At 45.3% G+C, this 16854-nt stretch overlaps 1 protein-coding gene across 1 annotated transcript; it reads left to right on the top strand.

The window, feature by feature from the left end:
* Positions 1-447: 447 nt before the first annotated feature.
* LOC135398107 (N-acetyllactosaminide beta-1,3-N-acetylglucosaminyltransferase 3-like) lies at positions 448-6861 on the top strand. The gene is made up of 3 exons (XM_064629528.1): positions 448-566; positions 2486-2742; positions 6133-6861. The coding sequence occupies exons 1-3, from the start codon at positions 522-524 to the stop codon at positions 6845-6847; spliced, it is 1017 nt and encodes a 338-aa protein (XP_064485598.1). The 5' UTR covers positions 448-521; the 3' UTR covers positions 6848-6861.
* The last annotated feature ends 9993 nt before the right edge of the window (positions 6862-16854 follow it).

Genomic DNA, 16854 nt, shown 5'->3' with positions numbered 1-16854 from the left:
TTTTGAATATTTAAATATAAATACAAAATACTTTGCTGAAAGGGGTATTTAAATATTCTTCATAAATACTTTTCAATATGAGTATTTAAATACAAAATATAAATAAGTATTTAAATACCGTAACTACTGCCATAAATACTGTGAGGAAGATGGCATCTGGAATTACAGAAATAATTATGATCATAACACATCAGCAATCAACAATAACATAAGAACATAAGAAACCGCCCCCTCCCCAAACCGAGGGTCTGGATCCGCCCCTGATACCACTACGGGACTGCCCTTGCTACCATTTTCAATTTTTTGAAGAAGCAGGTACTGCCGTTCGGTGAATGAACCGTCACCGTCAAGTCAAAGTGCAGTTGGACATCCTCATAGCCCTGGCCGATCTCCCTTGTGGCTAATGGCCATTCTCCGTGGGACGAAGAAGAAGAAGAACATCAGCACGTTCACAAGCGCGTTCGCGTGATATCACCGTCAGGTGGAAGCAGGCAGAAAGAACGTTGCCTTTGTATGGTACCATGATGTCCTCCAAGAAAGTAAAGCCTAAGGTCATCGTCGACGAGGTAAGCTTTAGTTGAGAGGTTGTATAGGCTACTTCAGAACAGACGTAAAGCGTGAATAGACGTGCATGAACGCGATGCTAATGCAGGAGACCTTCATTTGAGAAGAACTAAATACATAATTAAAAAGAAGGTGCAGTCTTGAGACGCGGCTCTCGGTGATAGTGGGGTGGTTGCGCTACAAGACCGGTACAGTGGGTGCGAAATGGTACCTTCGCGGTAAAAAAAAAAGTGCTAACCTGTGCTGCATTGGTGTCGCGCAATCATTATGCAGGGGAACCAAGAAAATAGGGTGTGAAAAAGTGGTAACTTCTATATAGTTACCACCTAGGTCAACATATAGCATCTGATAAAGGGTGTAAAAGGGTGGTAAAAGCAATTATCATACATTCGAATTGCTACAAAAAGACGTACTCCCCCCTCGCTCACCGAATCAAAAGCGGTAACAAAACAACTTTATTTTGAGATGGAGAGTGGGGAGCAGTATCCATATTCGTAGGTAGGAGGTGGAACTTTGCAACCTTTTAGGCACAACATATGCGACAACTATTACCTCCTATAAAGGTATAACTGCTCCACCCTTTTTTTAAAGAGTGTGTTGGAGACGAAATTAGTTGACTAGCCTAGTTTGACTGTGATCTAATTGTGCAATCGATAATTCACTAACATTGTTCGAAAATTAACTAACCTAGTCATATTTGGTTTTAGTAGTGTATAGCTTTTGTAGTTTCTTGTGCTTTAAAACAACAACAGTAGCGCACTAGAACAGTTGTGCTACTGCTAGAGGTGATATACTTTCATTTTTCTGTGTCTGTGTTCAAAACACAACCGTGTTCGGACTGCACGCACTATGCCTTGTGGTACGTATACCGCAACAGGTGCTTTTTGTTTATGCAATAGTTCGTTAGATATCCTTATTATTAATTCCCCATACTTCTCCCTTGAAAACTGTTGCTCTCTTATGACTATAGTGCTCTTCCCCCCCTGAAATTTCCTAGCCTGCTATAATCGATGATTAGTACCGGACGCCACACTAGGCGGGTGATCTTGGATCAGTCAGGGCATAATACCATTTTGGATAATCACAGCACAGCTGAGTGATTGCCTTTGTGCATGTAACAGCAAATTATGTCCGCGGCGTCGAAATGCATGACGCACACCCTCGTGTTCGGGGAACCGAACTTTCGGTCCACACACATGGGATTGCACGGGGCCAGATAGAAAACGAAAAAGTCAGTTTCCCTACGTCGCAACCAGTTACACAGCATGTCTTCGGCAATGCTGGTACGCAATTACGAATCAACGAAAAGGCAAAGGAACTGTCGATGCTGTCGGATTCACATTCCAGTTGGCCACTGAACACATGTAGCCCTACACTGTTAAAACAGAACTTCACCATATAGCACGCTCTTAGCCAACCACCATACCGAATATCATTCTCTGTCATGATTCGTTCAAAACAGGGGGAGGAGCCTACATGGGACAAGCATAATGTGTTCTTAGATAGGGGTCTCCTCCCGTTTTCAGCAAATAAGGACACAAAATGATATCATTCGGAATGACGGTTGGCGAGGAGAGTGCTATGTGGTGAAGTGTGTATGGCTCCGTCGTCTGCCAACGGAGGACGGCGCCTCCTGCCTCCCAATCAGCATTAGCGCCCCCGCGCGACGCCCCCGGACCCTTAACAAGTCGCCCCATTGTATTCCGCCGGAGTTTCCAAGACCAGAGAGAGTATTGAGAGACCGTGCTATTTGTAAACAGTGAAAGGATTTAACTGAAATGAGTGACATGGCGTGGTGTCACATGTAGCCACTGATCCTGGGAGCCATAGAGAACTTCCGGTTGTGCTTTCTGCTTGTAAACAGTGAAAGGGTGAATATGTATGGCGCATTCTGTTCTGAACGTCTTATCTGTTCTCGAAGGATTCAAGAAGATGCGGGCTGCCCTGTGTGTTCATCCTGTTGTCCAGTGCCGCCATTGTTTACGGTATCTACACAACTTCCTTCAGTGAAATTTGGGAGACACCCAGCATCCCTGAACTGCGTGACACCGATGAAACTCCATTTCCGGTTGAGAATGTCACCATTCCAGCAGCACTGATGGGTCGAAACGTTACGGCGTCTTGCTCAGCTGATCGAGTTCATACGTTGTTCTTCTTCCACACGGATGCTTCGCACAGGTGAGTTTTTCTACGACTACATTTGTAGCTTACACCGCAAGTGTTCCATAGACTGTTTGCTCTCGACTGTTGAATGGATGTCCTCACGGTTTCAGTATGCGAACTAGAGCACTGCACGGGCCTAATTTTCAGGCCCGGTCCCAGCCCGCCTCTGCTCTATGTGTTCTCGAGGCCCGGAGGCGTATTTAGATTTACTAAAGAGCACAGCGCAGCGAGGAAACGGGCGCAGCTAATTGGTGGAGAGTGAGGAGGTACACTCGAACGGAGCGGCCGTATTTCTCTGCCGTCAAGGTCTGTGCTTGATGCCTGCTTGCTTGGGAAGGCAGCGCGCAGCGGCGCGTGGGCCATATGTATGAATCTGGCGGTTCAAGAGAGACTCATCTCCGCTCTATTGCGCATGCACAGGTGTTAGTTCCCCTTTCTCGAACTCTCATGCCAATGAAATATATCAGAACACCTAACCTGACCCTCGTGCGAACGCTCACGGGAACGAAATCCCAACGCCTAACCTTTGTGACCCTCGTGCCAGACTCTAAGCGCCCGTCACACCAATCATTCCCAAAGGTGTGTGAGTGCACGTGTGAAATCCATACCCATTACACGAAATAAGCATGATCACATATAAAAAAGTGATAGTTCTCAGATGAGAATCCACGATATCCCATACGCAACAACACCAGACGAGAACACAGAAAAATGAATCATATCAGGTTTAATTAAACATATCAATTCGAAATACATAGTCATCACAGATCCAAACAGAAGGGCATCGTGATGACCACACATAAATTAGGAAGGTTCACTTAAAGGACCTTCTACTGGGTGACACCCCTCTTGTGCCGTTTGATAACGTAATCAAATTTTTGACCACGTGTGGGTTTCTTAGTCAGATGTAGATGATAACCATTGCTTCGCTTTTATCCATTATCACCGAACTCCTCATGTAAATATCTCATTGTCACACTTGTAGATAGCTTTTAACTGCCATGCTCGCTTGCTATCGTCATCCCCCTCTCTCTTATCCTGGTCAATCAATCATCGCTCATCGCTCATACCTGTAGATAGGTTTTAACTACCACACTCTCTCTCACATCATCTTTCCCATAATCGTCTCCGACACACTCAGCATAGTTTTGGCGCTCTATGGCCTTTGTTGCCTTTGTGCCATTAAACACATAATCAATCAATCAATCAATCACTTAAAGGACCATTAAAGTGGCATCTAACATGGTCAAAAACTGCTGTCATCTTGTAAAGCAGTATGTGAAAAGCATTCCCACAAAATATTTCTGTCCAAAGTTGTTTCACCACGGTGCAATTAATTTGGAAAATCGCTGCCGCGGTGACAGCCCGGAGCGCTCCAACTGCAGACCACAGCCACTCTACTGTGACGTTGGTGGTAGAGAGCCCCTCATTCGTTCGTAGGAAAAACCGTCTGCTACGAACATTGCGAGCTGTTCTTGTTGACTTCTATTCTTTATATGATTTATATCACGTTTTCTATAAAAAAAAACAACAACAAAGCCTATATGTAGCCTGAGAAAATAAGATTACGTTCACAAGAGTAATATATCCGTGGCTTCTGTGCAATCTCAGAATTCACAGTAGCAGAAAGCAAGCGATGGCGGCGGTATTGTGGCGCCAACTGTTAGCCACTGAACCAACTGCGCGGTGAAAACGGTCGGACAGGCTGCACACTGTCGGGAAGCACGGGGTTTTCGCTGTACAAGAGCAGTTAATTTCGGGCTGCACCACCCGTTCTTCCCGTGGTATCTGCGGTCCCAAAAAATCGTGGTTGTGTCGTGGACAGCCTTCAAACCCGCCGTTTCGGACATCACGTAGCCGGAGAACGCATGGCGTCTCCGAAGCTGTAGCAGACGCTCCGGCCTGCGCGATGTTGCTCACCTCGATCATGTGATCCCAGGTCCAATGAGGAGCGTCCTTTCCACTTGCGTCACATAGTGACGCGCGTGGTGGCGCTCATCACGTGCCTATCGTGAAGGCGAAGGAGGGTGTTTCGCGCACGGGAGGTTCGGGGAGCTATTGCAGGCGTCCCAATTTCGCTACGGTTGCACTAATTGTGGGAAAACTGTTTTCGGCCGCCTAACATTTCATACTGACCAAAAACAGAAACAAAGTTGTGGGCCTCTAGACTGCTCCTTTAAGGTCAATTTCCCACCTAGAGCTATACGCTCGGCAAGTAACCGAGCGTTCTGCGCATACCTCCTCTCCCTGTTACTCCACTCGGAAAGCCCCATTGGCTACGGCGGCGCCCTCCCTCTTCCCTCTCACTGCGCAGAGACGCACTTGCACAGCGTATACGTACACGTAGTGATCAGACGTTTGCACTTATTCAATGAGTGGCCATTATAGGTACATTGCAACAAAACATAGCGTCGTTGGTGCACAGCTGATTCCTGCTAACACTCACGCTATCATGGCCGCTCGTCTCATGACGAAATTTTTTTTTTCGCGGGGCCAGCAACAGGGGATGCATGGTATTCATCTGTTCACACGTCTGGTCTGGTCCACACTCTTAAAAATGAACTTCACCACACAGCACGTTCCTAACCAACCATCATCTCGAATGATACCGTTATCTGCCCCGATTTGTTGAAAAGGCGTACGCCTTTTTTTGTGACTTATGCTGTTCATAATTGTCACAGAAAAGGTGTACACCAGGCGTCATTTTTAAGAGTGTACAGATGTGAACGTCGCTTCCTGTTTAACCCAAAAACTGTACGAACTCCGTATTACAATTCACGGACACACGGCAAGGATACAGAGATGCACGGATAAACACGCCCACTGTGACACATGCGCAAAGGGGGCAGAGCAGGACACGGAAATGTACTCGGGTGGTAGATGATTTCGTATATGTGCACCAGTGGGGCAACAGAAAGTTTTTCCTACATTGAAATTATGAATAACCCATTAGTACACGCACAAGCCATGCTCATATTGTAAAGTTTTTCAATTTGCAATCGTACCTCTACTACCAACACCCAGGATCGCTCGCGCCTCATGCTCGTAGCTTTGCCGATGGGTCTGATCTGGTATTTTCGCTTGTTTTCGCTACCAGTTTAGATACATACATCTTGTCAGTGGTTGACCCAGAATTTCGTCCTTGGGGGGTGGTGGGGGGCTCCGCAAGGGGGTGTATTTACATGCTTTTGACGAAATATTGCGCAATTCTCATAAATTTTAGGGGGTCTCCCCCAAATTGGGGGGGGGGGCGTGGTAGGTAGGGTGGGCTCGAGCCCCCCTCCCCCCAATCCCGCCTTCCGTGCTACACCACTGACTGTATGACTGCATCTCTTGCACTTTGTGCTGGACCCGCCAGTGATGTAAGTTGCGTTTTTGATTACTTTGTCCAATTCTCGTCAACAGGAAACGCAGAGACCTGTATCGGAAAACATCGCTGCATGAAAACCTGAAACGGCGCTTCCATTGGGAGGCCGTGTACTTCGTCGCGCTCCGGAACAACAGCACATTGCAGCAGCACCTTTTGCAAGAAGGCGGGAAATACGGCGACATAGTCCAGCTGCAATACGAGGAACACTACTTCAATTTGACCTACAAGTTCGTCCTCGGAATGCAGTGGGTCTCTAGGCATTGCTCGCAAGCAAAGCTGATCGCAAAGCTGGACGACGACGTGTTCTTCTACCCGAAGCAGGCCGTGTCATTCCTACAAGAGTACGCGCGTTCAGATGACTCCATGTATTGTCTTCCTATAAAGCGGAAGGTGCTATCCGAGTTCTACAACCAGTGCAGACCGGGGAAGCGATCCGGCAAGCACTGTGACGTCGTCTTCACCCTCCAAATACACGAGATACACGCGTTTTGCACCGGCATATGTATCTTCTTCCGCAGAATTATGATAGGGCCGCTCTTGAGAGCTGCTTATTATGTACCCTATGTTCCAGCGGATGACGTGTACGTTACAAATTACCTTCTCAGTCTAGCAGGCTTCAAGATGAAGACCCTGCGACCAAACTTGACTTATGACGCTAGGGGTCTGCCTTCCTTCATTTCGCTTCTCCATCCGTATAACGAAAGCAAGTTTTTGACCTTATGGAAAGATGCGTCGCAGAGTATTAAATAAACAATAAACTAGTATGCGAATTACAAATTTATCCAAATATAGTGCGAATTGAAATTGATATTTATATACTTTTTACTAGGCTATGTGTAGGTGGTGGTGGGGTTCGTGCAGAGGTCTTCCAATCTCCCACAATCCTTACTCTCCCCCCGCCAAAGAAAACTTGTAGCTTTGCCGCCGTACGTGACGTCAATGCGAGGTTTCCTTTGATTTTCTAAAAGAAGAAGAAAAAGAGTGATCGAGACGAAAATTGTTCCGTTAGAGTCCTGATTGCTTACGCTATTCAGCGAACTCTCTTTATGAGGTTAGCCGATAGGATGTCACGTTGTGCTAGAGGATGAGGAGGCCGATAACTTTCCGACGAAAGTTGCAACGAAAGATAGTCCGTGGGCAACCTCCCGATAGCCTGGTTTAATCTTCTATTACAACACCAATTACGGTCTGCAGGACAAGCACGGAGGACTAGAAACATCATTCGTGGCAGCGACGTGTGGCCAAGTTTGTATGTTCGTTGCTGAAGTGGTAGAGATTGCCATTAGTCAAACTTGTACGACAAATGGAGGAAATCGAATGAACTTGCAGCTGTAGGGCAGCGCCAGCTCGCAAACCAATGATTCAAGATGACACACACACGGGCACGAAACAACCGATCGAGTACTTACTTACGAATGAAACGTTATTACCGTGACAGAGCTGCTTTGCCTGCTTTCCGTTGAACGGCAGCCGTGGTAAGCACACGTTAACATAACGTTGTTTCGGCAATGGTGCTCACATTTTAGGAGTAAATGACTTTGGAAAGTCATAAAAGCACGGAAAGCAACGCGAGCAACAAAGCGTTGCGAAACCGAAACTTTAAAGAGGATTGCGTGATGAACAGGAAGCAATGGCGGTTTTGGCACGAGCGACCGCCAGAGGGGTCCCACGGAAATCTGTTCGAAACGGCCGCTCCTGTGTTTCCTTCCTCCATACTCTTAAAAATGAACTTCACCGCATAGCACGCTCCTAGCCAACCATTATTTCGAATGATTTCGTTATCTGACCTGATTCGCTGAAAACGGGGGGCGTACGCCTTTTTTGTGACAATTATGACCAGCATAAGTGTCACAAAAAAGGCGTACGCCTCCCGTTTTCAACAAACCAGGGCAGATAATATCATTCGAGATGATGGCTGGGTAGGAGCGTGCTATGCGGTGAAACTCATTTTTAAGAGTGCATAACCGAAAGGCAGCCCTTTCGAACATGCAACATGCTTTCGACGCTTGTTTGAACTCGCGCGGAAGCCTTGGAGCGCCTGCCTAATATAGGTGGCGCCTATAACCAACGCCGCCTCGACTAGATGGCGCTGCCATACGCCATACCACGCAACGTTTTAGAGCGCCACACACATGTTCTTCCCCTCGAAGGTGCATGAAGCGAACTCGTATATTACACCAACAGATGGCGCACGGTGTCTTGTCCGGGCCTTTCGATTGTAACATTGTAACTGTGCATCGGTGCATCATTTAAAACATCGAAAACGCACGTGACTCATCCGACATGTTGCAAATGCGCTGGGCGTCCATGGGCGTCGTACGGGTGTTAGTACTGCCAATATTTTGTTTATAATTGTTTCCACTTCTCATTAAAATCCTCCTCTGAACGTTTTTGCGTCGACATCTATCCTTGATACGCTGTTCGGAACCAATCATTGAGGATAGGTCCATATAGGTCCCCTTTGTGCTGTACAGTGTCTGATTCTGCTCCTTGGTGTGCAACAGCTGATACATAGTGCTGCCTACTTCCATGGCGTGTGCAGTGCACGGGTTCCAGAATCCAAGCAGAGCACGGGGTGGAGGGGTAGCCTGCTGCCAATCCACATTTTACTAGCCGACGACTTCGAAACATATAGTGTGAAGTAAAAAAGAAACAAGGAAGCGAAAGTGTTCTTCCGCGCTCAAGGAACGATCTACACTCTTAAAAATGAACTTCACCGCATAGCACGCTCCGAGCCAACCGTCATCTCGAGTGATATCGTTATCTGCCCTGATTTGCAGGAAACGGGAGGCGTACGCCTTTTTTGGGACACTTATGCTGTTCATAATTGTCACAAAAAGGCGTACGCCTCCCGTTTTCAACAAATCAAGGCAGATAGCGATACCATTCGAGATTATGGTTGGCTAAGAGCGTGCTATGCGGTGAAGTGCGGGATACATGATGATTGACGCAAAAAGGCGTACGCCTCCCTCTCTACTCGAATCGGAAGGCATGCAACCTTATCATTCGTGGCAATGGTTGGCGCAGAGCGCGCTATGCGGTGAAGTGTTCAGACTGAAGCCAACTGTCATTCATTCAGGATGACGTAGGGAGTTCTCCTTCCCGAATTGTTGAAAACAGGAAGTGCATGTGCGCCTTTTTGTGTCGAGTTTGGATATATCTTAATGGTTACCACAAAAAGGCGTGCGCTTCGTTCTATCCTCAAATAATATGTAATGGGTAGCACAGGGTGGGCTGTGCGGTGACGGGCCAACCATTGCACGGAACGTACTGTTTCAAACGCTTTAGACAAACGCGGAACATATGCCCTTTTGTGACAACTAACGTAAAGTCTTTCGCCAGAGAAGGGGCAAGCTGAGGGGATGAAGGATTGGTACGTGAACAACTTCCGTACAATGAAAACAGGAAAAGAAAACCACAATTGAGCGACATATGCTAAGTTACATGCTAGACGGCACTGCAGTGCGGAACGACTTGGCATATATGCTAAAACAGTTTTACCCCTACTATGTGATTATCAGATATAGGCATATTTAGGTTTGGAATGTGCTTCATGTGAGAGGTAGTGACCACATCAGTGAATAAGCTGCCAGGTTAGAGATTTTCATTACCCAGAAAGAACATGCAATTCCTAAAAAAAAAGAAAACCATCTCACGGAGAGAGAGAGAGAGGCAGAGGCATGCATCAGATGACGCCCAAACAACCTGTGCTCAATGGGGGCAGCCGCCCCCTGGCGCAGACCTTCCGACGCCAATGTGCATAAATGTCACAAAGAGGCGTATGCCTCGCGTTTTCGATGAACCAGGGGAGAGGAAAATGTCAATGGGTAGGCTTGAGCTTGTTATTACGTGAAGTTCTGTTTTTTGGAGTGCAGCATCCAGAAGTAGGCAGGCTAGGCTAGGCTAGAAGTAGGCTACACTCTCAGGACAGAACTTCACCGCATAGCACGTTGTGCGCCAACCACTCCCACGAATGGATTATCGCTTCCGGTTTTGCGAGAGAGAGAGGGGCGTACGCCTTTTTTGAAGCAAGGATCATATATCCTAATTGCTACAAAAAGGTGTACGACCCTCCTCGCTCTCCGAATCAGAAGCGGTAACCCTATCATTCGTGACAATTGTTGGCGGACAACGTGCTATGCGGTGAAGTTCTGTTCTACACTCTTAAAAATGAACTTCACCGCATAGCACGCCAGTAGCCAACCACCATCTCGAATGATATCGTTATCTGGCCCGATTTGTCGAAAACGGGAGGCGTACGCCTTTTTTGTGACACTTATGCTGTTCATAATTGTCACAAGAAAGGCGTGCGCCTCCCGTTTTCAACAAATCATGGCTGATAACGATATCATTCGAGATGATGGTTGGCTAGGAGCGTGCTATGCGGTGAAGTTCATTTTTAAGAGTGTAGGAGCGTAGGAGCTTCTAACAACGTGAAGGTCTGTGTTTAGATCGCATATATACACTCTTAAAAATGAACTTCACCGCGTAGGACGCTCCTAGCCAACTATCATTTCGAATGATATCGTTATCTGCCCTTATTTGCTGAAAACGGGAGGCGTAGGCCTTCTTTTTTCACAAAAAAGGCGTACGCGTCCTGTTTTGAACCAGCGTAGATAACGATATCATTCGAGATGATAATTGGCTAGGAGCGTGCTATGCGGAGAAGTTCATTTTAAAGAGTGTAGGTTGCAGAGTGTTGCCGAACTGATAGTGCACATGTGTGCCGCACCAGGTGAGCCGTATCTGAGTTGCATCTGACGCCGAATTTGAAGTGTGTATTTTCTCACCGAGTTAGTGGCACCCTTGCGGAAGCAGATGTAGGCTGGCAAAAAACCCTGAGTCCTTTGCGGAAAGCCTTTCCTCGAGTAGTGGGTAAGCGACGATTTCCGCGCTCCCAGAGATACGTCCTTGATGCGAAAGGAAATGGAAAGGTACACAAAGAAGGCATCAATATCGCCCTAATACGGGAGAGCAGGCCGGAAGTAGAATGTTCCAGCTGGCTCTATCATTTCCGGTAAAGGTGCGACGATTAAGCTGGAAATATTCAACTTTTTGAGCTTTGGTTCGAAAAGATAATACACCCGTCCATTGTTCGTTTCACTTTGGCTATAGCAGCAATTTCCATTCGTGCAATACGTTGGAATGGCCTTTACTGTCAACACGTAGAAGAAACCTTCGTCCAAAATTTTTTGTACACCATTTATCATGACCAAACCATTTTTACCCCTTCAAAATATTTGCAGACACCAACATACAGGTAGACTAGAATTGATCATGCTCAAAAGATGTGAATATAATACGAGGACAGACGCTTTTTCTTTTTTCTTTGGACAGTAAAACAGTGGAACCACTTGTCTAGCTCTATAGTTGAGCAGCCTAGTGTCGACTTATTTGATAAACAACTGTGCAGGAGTGATGCTGAATAATGTTGTATATGTGTTGTGTTACCAGTTTCTTTTGAATAACAACAATACCTTACAATGACTGACCTCCATCCTATTGTAATGCCGTATGGCGATGTAGGATTATCAGAATAAAAAAAAATATTGTAAACATTTGTATCGTAAATCCAACGGCCTCCGTGCAAAAAAAGAAAAAAGAACGAAAACGAAAGAAAAGAAAAAAGGTAAACGTCTTAAATGTAGAGAAGCAGTCGTACATACCTATAGAGCAGTTGTTGCCAAATAATGTGATTTTAGCGGACAGATATGAAGGTGCGGGCTTAATATGCAATATTATTGTTCCACATAGTAGGCCGACTTTTTCTCCAATAAGACTTTTAGAGTTTAGACGGCTTATTCTTAGACGCGGTAGAAGATAAAGATTGAGTTCGTAAGCTGATGGTCACCCTGTATATCCCAGTTCGACCCGTTTTCAATACTTGACTTCAACTTTTGCACATCAAACTTCCACTTCTGAAAGCATCCTGAAAGCCTGTCGAAATGAAGTAGCCATGATTCAGAGGGTGCCGATAGCTTTAGCCATTAAAACAATTTTCTCTACTAGAATATTGTTTACTTTTTTCCCTATAGGGTTACACAATAGCGAGTGTCTGATAATCTAGCTATGTCTACCTTGCAGTGTCCGCCTGACTAATGAACGGCATCCTGACCAGGATGTTGTAGCGTAGGACACAGGGCACAAATACCTAATAAATATTCATATGGCAGAGGAGGAGGGGGATGGCATTAAAAAAAAACGTTATTATAGGTCCGCATAAAACTTTCATTGCTAGCCAGCTATCGACATCTGCGCTTTTATCACATTCGGCTTATATTTTGCTCATCTCACAGATTGACGATAACGCCTGCCGTCTTGACAAAGTAAAATTTATCTCTCTGCTCTTCCGAACGATTCCAGCAACGTAGGTAAGAATAGATGTAAACAGGCCACCAAACATTTCTGAAATAATGATACCCCATGAAAGAACGCAGCTCATAATACCCAAATATACATTTCGTTCGGCTCGTGCCAGCTCATTGACCCGTATAACTGCTTTCAAAGATGAGTAACTAGCGAGCCTCTCTCCACAACGCATACGTCACATGTCTACGTAGCGTTTTGCCGTCCAGTCGGGGGGCCTGCTGCACACATGACGTTTCAAATTACCAGCCAATAAACATACTTCATTGTCAGCTGTGAGTCGGAGCACTCAGTTTGTTTGTGTGAAACGATGTATTGCGCTCCGTGGTTCCAAAATTCAACGTCATGACATCTTCAACATCTCCGGCTGGCGCAAACGTCAACAGCTGGGCTGCTATCACATGACACGATTCGAACCCGGGTTCCTCCCAGTCACGGCGTGACATGGCCAGCACGCTATCCACTCTACCACGCAAGCTGGTGACGCGATGCCGCGTGGCTCAAACCAAAGTACGGCAGCCCAGTTGTCGGAACCATTCGAAGATGACGAAGATGTTCCATCGCGCACCTACCTAAGATTCCGGAACTGTAGTCCCGGATATTCATTCGCGCTCATGGTGTGCTGCATGCTACTGCCCAGAAAACGTAGTGCGCGTACGATACCTAAATTAAACGCATTTCTTTCTCAGTTTAAGGCTGCAACTGTTTACATCTTGAATAGAAGAGGATTCACGTTCATCTAGTCCAATTCCGGATTTCAAATAAAATCATACGTGGAACACTCAATCGTAATTGGTGGGGAAAGCGCTACGTCAAAATGGGACGTAAAGTTAGAGCGCAGGGCGGAGCTAAAATGCGAAAGAGTGCCGTGAATATTTAATCCGTATGCAAGCGCCTTTTGTTTTTGAGCGTTAGTAATTGCAAGGAGTTTTCACTGCGTAAGTTCCAATAATATAACACAAAGAAATGTGCACCTTTTGTACCTGTTTACGGCCCCTTTAATCAGCCAATCAGTGGGCTTCGAACGGGCCAATCTGTAGGCTTAGATTGGGGACGACCAATCAGAGGGCTTAGAAATTCTGGAAAATGTGGAGAGTGATCAGAGGCTTAGAATGGACCTATCACCAGAGCAGGTTAATTAGCATAAAGGGGTGGAGCTGCGCTAAGCAATCAGCATCCACCAATCAGCGTGATTGGGCGGAGCGAACTAATTAGCATAAAGGGGCGGAGCTACGGTCAACCAATCAATGATCAGTAGGCTTAGCATGGGCCAATCAACGTGAAGTGGGCGGGGCCAAGCCAACTAATTAGCATAAAGGAACGGAGCTATGGTCAACGAATCAACGATCAGTAGGCTTAGCATGGGCCAATCAACGTGAAGTGGGCCTAGCTAACGGCGGCCAATCAGATGGCTTAGAATTGGCTTGTGTTGGATTAGAACTGGATTTTGGCTTAGAACTGGATTAGAATAGGCTTCTCTTGGATTAGACAAAACTCTTCGCTATAGGACTTCTAATTATACTACTGATGTCTTCCATGGAAATCATTCCCCGATCATCGAACGTCACATCGAACCGACCTTCCAGCTAGCGGAGAAAGGGGAAGAAATCTTACTCCAAGGGTGGGTCCGGTTGGGTTTCTACGTACTTCACATGCTGGAGAGTCACTCAGTTCACGTAGAATATGGGTCAGTGATATCCAAACCAAACGTACGATAAACTTAATGCATTAAATGGAATGACAGTAACTTCACCTCCTACACAGTAAACTTTTTACACTTTTTTGGTGTAAATGGCTTGTCCCATGGCGCACACCTTTTTGGTGTTGCCTTTACACTCAAATGATGGGTGTTTTCTAATGCACCCTTTAGTTAAGTGTATTCCTAATAAAACACTGTTATAATGGGTGTTTAAAAATAAAAACTCCCTTAAAATGGGAGTATTCTATTGAAAACACCTTTTGTGATGGAATTATTTGCTAGCAAATATTCCCTCGCAAATAGTGTAATGGGAGCTTCCGCGGCAGCATACCGACACCACTGGCCGAGACATACAGTTCGACGTTCTTGCTTCTATGGCAAGGAGCACCGCGAACGCGGTAGACTTCCAGCCGTGGTTCCATCGTAGAACCTAAACCTGAGTGCAATGCGTCGCAGGCACGCCTCGTTAGCTTGTTAACACTGTGGGACCAACGTGAGTGCAGAGGCATAGAGAGACCTGGGGCACCCTCAGTAGCCTATATTGGCGTGTCGGACGTATCATATACTGAAATAAAATTTGTTGGGGCACGTTCGTTACATGTGGTGGGGCGGGAAACGTTTGTAACGGTGGCGGGAATGTGTTTTTGCAATTAACACCCACGTTTGCAACGAGTCAAAGGTATAAGCTAAATTTCTAACATCCCTCCATGTCAAATACTGTGTTTTTAACTCAGGTTATCGTCTATAATGTGATTACTTGCTGAGCGGAGCTGTGAAACCAGCATAATTTTTCTCTCACGAAATAAAACACCATTTTTAACACCATACTCGCAATTCAAATAGGTGTAAAAAAGGTGCATTCGACGGAAAACACCTGTTTCAACACCCCACTTTACACCCTTAATGATCCACATTGGATAAGACGTGGTGTATGTCGATATTACGTGTGTAGGACAAAATGTCCCCGGACGAAATGTCCCCGGACAAAATGTCCCCGGACGAAACGTCCCCGGACAAAATGTCCCCCGAAAAAGGCCCCGGACAAAATGTCCCCAGCTGCCGTCACTCAGCCGTCTACCAGTCCTCAACTGCGTTCTTGTTCGGCGGATTAAAAAATCAAATTATTCAGATTTTTTTCATTTAAATATGATGAATATTGATTAAATCACTGAGTTGATTTTTGTCTTCTAAGACAGATCTTCATCTCATGGCTTCCGTGTGCCACATCGTAGTAGCGAAATCACTTTTTGAGCACATACAAAGAAGGGCGTCTAGACTTCTAACAGTGCGGCTAACAGTTACTAGCTAATGCAAATGGAGACCTATTTGAAAACTATATATTATGAATTACACCGAATAGTAATAGGAAAAAGAAATAACTGGAAAAGTTCTACGCTCGTGGAATGACCACCCGCCATGTGTAACCAAATTGTTTGCCAATGTGCCGGAGAGCCACTGAAGGGGTCACGTGACGCTGTTTGCGCTAAAAGTCACTGAAGTATAATATATTTCAGGCTATGGTTCATTTCCAGGCTCAGTCTCATCTTCCCCAGCGTCTCCAGTTTTAATTTACTATTCGAATTCAAACATAACATAAGGGAGGTGATTTAAATCTTGATTAATATTCATGACTTAAATCGCGATTGAAATCGGTGATTTAAATCTGGCTGATTTAAATCAATCACCCCTGCACATGATAGCATGAAAAACATTTGTCACATTTGAGGTACCAACGGCTGTGCAACCGGACGGCATCTGGGGACATTTTGTCCGGGGACATTTTCGGGGACGTTTTGTCCGGGGACATTTCGTCCGGGGACCATTTGTCCGGGGACATTTCGTCCGGGAACATTTCGTCCGGAGACGTAACTACTTACAAAAAAGAAAGAAGAAAAAGAAACAGACACAGTACAATTATTTCAAATTATTTATTTCTGTACGAGGAGTAGAACAAGCAGCAACATTTCTTTACTTTTTGCATACTTCCGTAACAACTTACGCAGGTTTAGCAGTTAATGCAAATAAATAGCAAAAAAGAAAGAGAGGCACACACAGTACAATTATTTTAAATGATTTATTTCAGTGTGAGGAGTAGAACAAAAGCAGCAACGTTTCTTTCCTTTTTCATGAGCTGAGACAATATTCACGCATAAGAGCGGAGCGAAACGTCGAACTGGCCAAAAATTTGGTAATGTAATGACACATCCATGAAGCATAATCGTCAAAACTACGCAGTACACTTGCGTAACTACTTACAAAAAGAAAAAAAAAAAGAAGCACACAGTACAATTATTTTAAATGATTTATTTCAGTGTGAGGAGTAGAACAAAAGCAGCAACATTTCTTTCCTTTTTCATGAGCTGAGACAATGTTCACGCATAAGAGCGGAGCGAAACGTCGAACTGGCCAAAAATTTGGTAATGTAATGGCACATCCATGAAGCATAATCGTCAAAACTACGCAGTATACTTGCGTAACTACTTACACAAAGAAAAAAAAAAGAAAGAAAAACACAGTACAATTATTTTAAATGAAGAGCGGAGCGAAACGTCGAACTGGCCAAAAATTTGGTAATGTAATGACACATCCATGAAGCATAATCGTCAAAACTACGCAGTGCACTTGCGTAACTACTTACAAAAAGAAAAAAAAGAAAGAAAAACACAGTACAATTATTTTAAATGAAGAGCGG

The sequence above is a fragment of the Ornithodoros turicata genome, chromosome 6 (genome assembly GCF_037126465.1).
Source record: "Ornithodoros turicata isolate Travis chromosome 6, ASM3712646v1, whole genome shotgun sequence".
NCBI classification, from domain to species: Eukaryota; Metazoa; Arthropoda; class Arachnida; order Ixodida; family Argasidae; genus Ornithodoros; species Ornithodoros turicata.
The sequence above is the reverse complement of the archived record's forward strand: the minus strand, read 5'-3'. Positions and strand labels throughout refer to the sequence as shown.